The following is a 6,566-nucleotide window of genomic DNA, read 5'->3' on the forward strand; positions in this document are numbered from 1 at the left end:
ACTTTCTGCATTACATCTTGTCCCAGCAATTCAAATTCAGAAGTGCCATGATGGTTTTTTAAATGGACAGAAAAGAATGATGAGTTTAAGGAGAGGAGCTGGCAAAGGGAATTGAACAATGTGAATCACCGCTGCCGCTCCGCGGGCGGGGCTGCGCTGCCGCTGCCGGAGGGTGGCGCTGCCGCCCGCGCGGCCGCCGCGTCCCCGCCCCTCCGCCATGGCCGATGTGGAGGACGGGGACGAGCCCGGCGCCCCCCACTCGCTGTCGGGCTCCGCGGGCTCCAAGGCGGGCGCTCCCGACAAGATGTTCTCGCTGAAGAAGTGGAACGCGGTGGCCATGTGGAGCTGGGACGTGGAGTGCGACACCTGCGCTATTTGCCGGGTGCAGGTCATGGGTAAGCGCCGGCCGGGCCGCCATGGCCGCAGGGCGGGGGGCCTGGGCCGGGCCTGGGGCCGTGCCCGCCGGCCCGGGCACGGCGGGCGCAGGGCAGAGGCGCGGTTTCCGGCAGACGGGGGGGCTGATCCCTCCCGCCTCCGCTTCCTCCTCCGCGCCTTCCCGGAGGAGGAGGAGAAGGAGGAGGGCCCCGCGGGGGCCGGGCCGCCGCGCTCCAGGGGCCGCACGAGTGCCCCCCTGGCCGGCCGGGCCGCGCTCCGTGCGCGCCTCACGCAGGGCCTGGGCCCCGCTGGGTGCTCCGTGAGCGGCCCCGGCAGTGCACGGCCGCCCTCGTCGTGAGGGCTGGTGCTCGTCTGAGGGCAAATCCCGCAAGCCCCTATTTACAGCCGGGCTGAACCGAGGGCTGCGTGCCTGGGGCTGCTCTTTACGGGCTGGGTTTTGTTAAGGCGTTTTTGTTAGGACTGTTTTTACGAACCAGTTACGGATGTACGTAAAAATTTATTTTTCAAATCTGTTAAACCAGGGTGTCTTACACTACTCTACAAGCGTGATTACTGGTGCAGTTTAACAACCATAAATGTACTGTGAAATCTGTTGAGTAAGGGGTTAATTTACTTGGTTTTGAAATCCACAGACTGATTGAAAGCACCTTCATTGTTGACTGATATTACTGTTTTCTGACATCTTTGTTAAATATGGTATTTATCTTGGTTCTTTGAAAACTGTTTAAATTCTTCCTTCACTGTGTGTGCATATCCCATTTTTACTCTTCGGCTGAGTCATGCTCAGTATAACTGTCCTCTCCCTTGGGTGTGCAGGACAAAGGGCCCAGCATCCCCTCCAGAGCACCTTGCTTTTGTAGGGCCAGGAACCATGATACTGAAATGAAGTCAGCCTTTGACTTGACAGAAAAGAGGCAAAATAAAGCAATTCTGTCACTTCTCATAAATGTATTTTGCTGGGAGCTTTCTGTGGAACAGAGGAGGCAAAAGGGTGTTCAAGAGGAAAAAAGGGGAAGCGCAGGCTGAAGTGGTGGGAAATTGATCTTTAACATAAGCATGTTTTGAAGATTATTTGCTTTTTTATGGTAAGCAGAGACCACTCCGGAAATGTGAAATTGGCTTCATTTGCCGTGTAAACCATAATTTAAAAAATGTAACAAAATCTTATCCAGAGCTATTGTAAAAGTTAAAAAAAGTCACATTTTTTCATAGCTAGACCAAGGGAGTACTTCTAGTCTGAAACTAGCAAAAAAAAATCTGAAAAAATCTAGTAACCATTTTTTGGGAACAAACCACATTGTTAGAATGTGAAACTTGATCATTTCTGACTTCAGTTTAGCAATTTCGCGTTGACCCTGCCAGAGCGGGTCTGGCTCCTGTAGAGCCACTGCGTCTGCAGTAACCTCAGGTGGGAGGCAGTGCCAGGCTGGGACTGGCACTTGTTGAAGGTTAGTTTGACTTTTGCAGGGAAGGAGGTGTTAGCTGGCTCTGTTTTCTCCTGGTTTAACTCCTTGAACCAATGTGGCCTTAGATGCTGAAGGAAAGAGACAAAAATGCAGGTGTTAGCTGGGAAGCGCAGGATTGCAGCTGGACTGGCTTTGCTGTCCTTATTTCAGTCTGACCCCCTTGGGGTTGTGATGTAGGAGTGGGGACAGGTTACTTTGGTGTGGTGGCAGCGATTTCTGTCCTTGGCACTCTGTGCTGAAAACTGCAGCTCTAGGGCTCCACAGGGCAGCTGATTTATTGTGACTTTCTGCTGTGACCCCAGGTCAGTGGGCTCCCACACACCGTGATACAAACTGAAGCACTTCAGCTGAATCACTTCAGCTCAGTCTTCCCAGCACCTTGGCCCTTAACTGCTGTTGAAGTACAAATTGTAGGGATAGACAGCAGGAAAGTTTTGCTTTTATCTCAATGAAGAAAGGGCAGCTGTTTCAGAGTTCTGTCCTCTTTGTTCTCTATTACCTGAGAAAAGGAGGAATGTCTGGCAGATCAATCTAAAATAGAAATACTGGCCCTAACTGGCAGATACTGCAACAATACTCAAATCTAAATTCCTGTAGCACATTATAGTTTTGTCTTGTCTTGTGGGAGAATATGGTCCAACCAGTGACATGTAAGCCAGATTCAACATCCAGAACACTTATTTAAACTAGTTCCTTTTCTTTGGAGGAGATGAAGATGTGTTTGCTCACATAACAGTTGAACGCTTTCTGTTGTCCATGATTTGTGCACCTGTGTCTGTGGCAGCCTGTGTTGGGGCAAAGCAGAAGCAAAGGTGTTTTTCCACTGCCCAGTGTGGCACAGTGGGAAGCCTGGAAGTTGTCACTCTTGTGTCTTACTGAGTCCTGGAGCTGCCATCCAATCCTAAAGCCACAGACTGGAATGCATAAGGATGATAAATATTTTTAATTAGATATTGTTCTGTATTTATTACCATATATTATCAAATGTACCACTATATTTGTATGTTTGTGACTCCTGTGAAAATTAAATGCAGTTACTTGTTAAGGGAAGCTACTATAAAAAGTAGTAGATGGTGGGAGTTGTGGTGAGAGATGCACAGCCTAAAAAATCAAAATTGTGAATGACTTCCTTAAAAGGAAATGCTGACATGTGAAAAACAAAGTCCTGTAATTAGGGTTTGGCTTTGTGCTTGCTCTGGTCTTAATATGCCTGAGTGCCTTGGCACAAATCTATGGGCTTTTATATCTACAAAATGGAGAAGGCTTTTTTTCAGCAAAAGTTATGAAAATACCAAAGCAATGGAAAATAAACAAAACATGCTGGAGAGTTCAGAGTCGTTCTGATCTCTTTCAGATATATATTTCATTGTCATTTCCACAGTTTTAGAATTGAAGGGGGCTTTAATGTTAAAGAGCTGAACTAGACATCAAAACTTGAGCTTTTTACCTCTGTAAATTTATATTAGAGTTTATATTTTCCTCTGACAAAGCTATTCTTAAGATGGAATCCTGAGAATCAAATTGAGTTTGTTCTTGTTTACTTTTAGATGCCTGTCTTAGATGTCAAGCTGAAAACAAACAAGAAGATTGTGTTGGTATGTAGTGACTTCATTCGCTTGTTTTTCAATTGAAGCTTCTCTCAGTATGGTGCATTTTAAGGTTTGAAGGGAATACTGATTTTATTAATGCTCAAAAGTAAACTGTTTTGGTGTTTTGTCCTACATTGTATCATCTTTCTACATTAGTAATACTTTATGCTTTATTTTTGAGCGTTAAAAAAATCAGTTTTCATGTCAGCTGTGCTGTAAAACAAAACAGCTTCCAATTTCCTGTCAACACATACACAGCTAAGAGGTTTAGATTTCTTTCATTGTGGGCATATTTGAGATCATAATGTAGATTTTTGAAGTGGGTAGGAAAAAGCTGCTTTTTTCTTCAGAGGTGCATGCCAGAAAGCACAATGGTGGTACAAGTAAAAATCCTCTGTTCTGAAATAAATGTGTGTCTGAGATAGAAAGTGGTATTTTTCCCACTCATAATTCAGAGATAATGGAGGCAATGACTTGGTTGTTCACTTTTCATTTTCAAAAGTGGAATCACTTCAGTTTAAGCATAATCATACTTTCAGTGCCAATGTATGCAAAAGAAGGTCTTAATTCTGAGTGTTTAAATTGGAAATAGTGAAAATTATCTTAAAGAATTTGCTTTAAACCTTTAAGACAACTTTTAAAGCAGTGGTAAACCTTTCCATGCTGTAGAGCTATGTGTTTTGAAGCCACTGGGGTTTTTTGATGATGGTTTTAATGGGAATAGGGTTTTCCTGTTCAAGATATGTTAATTGGCTTGCTAAGTATTTTAAGATAGACAGGAAAAATATAATTTACAGCACTCCTTTGATTGGTACCCTTGTGCTCTTGTGAGGAAAATGTGCGCATATTATAATAAGGGAAAAAAGCAAAGTTCTAAAACATTATTCAGGAGTAAATGGGTAACAATTTTTGTAGTGTTGGAACAGCTGTAGCCTGTGAATAACTCGTGTTGTAAAGTCCCATTTTAGACTATATACTGTGTCACACGTGCCTCCCTGCTGTCATACATTGCAGTTCAAACAGTGCCTTTCACATGAGAATTTGGTGATGCACTCTGCTGTGATAGTGAGTCATAGTGCACTGGCTTTATGTTGGTACTGGGGAGGATAAAGGGAAAAACTTTCATAGTTACACTTATTTCCTGCATAGAACACATCCCTAAATGTGTTCATACAGCCACAAAACCCTGTCACTTTATACAAGAAGGTGAGAATATATGTGTTTCCTTTTTTAATGTTTGGAAGGAAGTAAAAGCCTTGATGGTGGAACGCATTATCATCAGGATGATTGTGATAATCCAACCTCAGGGGATAAATCAGTGATGACCTGTTTTGTCTGAGGTTTCCAGTGGTTATAAATATTTGAGAGTGATAGTTTGAATCTTGCTGTAGGAGTTGATTGAAGAGCTGAGTGTGACTGGAACATGTTCTTTCTTCTCTTTCAGTGGTTTGGGGAGAGTGCAATCATTCCTTCCACAATTGCTGCATGTCCTTGTGGGTGAAACAGAATAATCGCTGTCCCCTCTGCCAGCAGGACTGGGTAGTCCAGAGAATAGGCAAATAAAATCTGGAAGGATTTCTTTCTGTTGCACTTCCTGGAATGGTGTGTGTGTTATGGCCTATGCTGATGCAGAACAGAAGGTGTCCATCAGGTGACTCAGTGGCTTTGCCTGCTCCAGGAGCAGGGTGGGTTTGGGGCAGGCCTCTGGCTGCTCCAGGTGCAGGCCATGGGCAGTCAGGCTCACTGCAGGGTTCCACAATTCAAACTGGAGATGCTACTTCAACAAATGTATCTGCTATGATTAGAGTGTTCTCTGCATCAGAGCACAGAAACTTGGTGCTGCAGATTATACCCTAAACACAGAGCATTTAATCTTTTTCCATTGATAAATGAATCAAATTGAAAGGGTCACCTTACCTGGTCTGATACACTGCATAGTTTACTTCCAGGATAAAGAAAATGTTTCCTAAGTACTATTGTATGCAAAAACACAGTCAGTGTGTTTCTTAAGAAATTATTCTGAGTTTTAATCTAAAATTGACAGTGTATAAAAATTTGCTATGTGCTTTTTCCATGACACTCTATTAAACATTTCTAATTTAGGGTTTCTTTATGACTTTTGTTTTCTTGTATCTCTAAATCTGTTGCTCTGTTATATTCTATACATGATTTCTACAATCATAACATTAAAATTTAACCATGTTAATAACTTCTTTTATTTGTATTTCTGTTAGTGATTATGGAGACATGTATTTTTAATCCAAAGATTTTTTGTACAAAGCCATGTATTTGATATCAGTTAACTAGAGGTGTAGGCAATCTTGCTGGTTAGCTGATTAATATAGGAAGTAAACAAAAGTGATAATTTTAGTAACCCACAGAAAGAAGGCACTTATTAAATCTAGGGAAAAAGGCTAAATTGTGATTTAATGAAAATTTGGTTAATAGAAATATCTTTATTATCTTTTTATTGGTCACAGTGTTTTGGAAGCATTTTTTTCATTTTTGTGGAAATCCTGAATGTATCATCTTTGAATTTTTTCTTACAGCTGTTTAAGTGCTTGCCTTTAGCTTTGTTTTTTCCTTAAATATCCAAATTACTATGAATCTGAATATATGCTGTGGGATTTTTAAAATATATGTAACAGAGAGGTAGAATTATTGCTTTCAATCTGTAACAAATCCAGGCTTAATAAAATGTTCAATTAATATGGGTAAAATTGAAGCAATATATTATGCATTGTTTACTTCAAAATTATCATCTTTAATGTTTAATGTGTTTCTCAGTAGATGTGTTTCTATCTAATTCTAAGTACATTTAAAGAGGTTTATCTTCACTGTGAAGTAGTTCCAATCTCTGTATCATCAAGCATATTGCAGAATTTACTGTGGGTTTGTTTAATATTGTAATCTTGGTTTTTAAGATGTGATTTTTAAAATGTAGCTTTTGTGTAATTACACACTGAGATAAAAAAATCCTGAGTCACTGTTACACTGTATCAGTTGTTACTATGCCAGATGATGTCTGTCTTAAAACTCAAATGTAAAATATATTAACAGTAGTAATGAGGTGCCTCTAGCATTTACATTGTTGTGGAGTGTTTCTGTTTGTGTA

General features: G+C 41.6%; 1 protein-coding gene across 2 annotated transcripts; it reads left to right on the forward strand.

The window, feature by feature from the left end:
* Positions 1-203: 203 nt before the first annotated feature.
* On the forward strand, positions 204-6,537 carry RNF7 (ring finger protein 7). 2 transcript variants are annotated; one of them, XM_063166891.1, is made up of 3 exons: positions 204-395; positions 3,410-3,457; positions 4,896-6,537. In XM_063166891.1, exons 1-3 carry the CDS (start codon positions 218-220, stop codon positions 5,012-5,014), a joined length of 345 nt encoding a protein of 114 aa, XP_063022961.1. In that variant the 5' UTR covers positions 204-217; the 3' UTR covers positions 5,015-6,537. The 2 variants fall into 2 exon arrangements, with proteins under 2 accessions (XP_063022961.1, XP_063022962.1); XM_063166892.1 differs by having other exon boundaries at positions 204-388; positions 4,896-4,952.
* Positions 6,538-6,566: the final 29 nt, after the last annotated feature.

This window comes from Melospiza melodia, chromosome 12, assembly GCF_035770615.1.
Source record: "Melospiza melodia melodia isolate bMelMel2 chromosome 12, bMelMel2.pri, whole genome shotgun sequence".
Lineage (NCBI taxonomy): Eukaryota > Metazoa > Chordata > Aves > Passeriformes > Passerellidae > Melospiza > Melospiza melodia.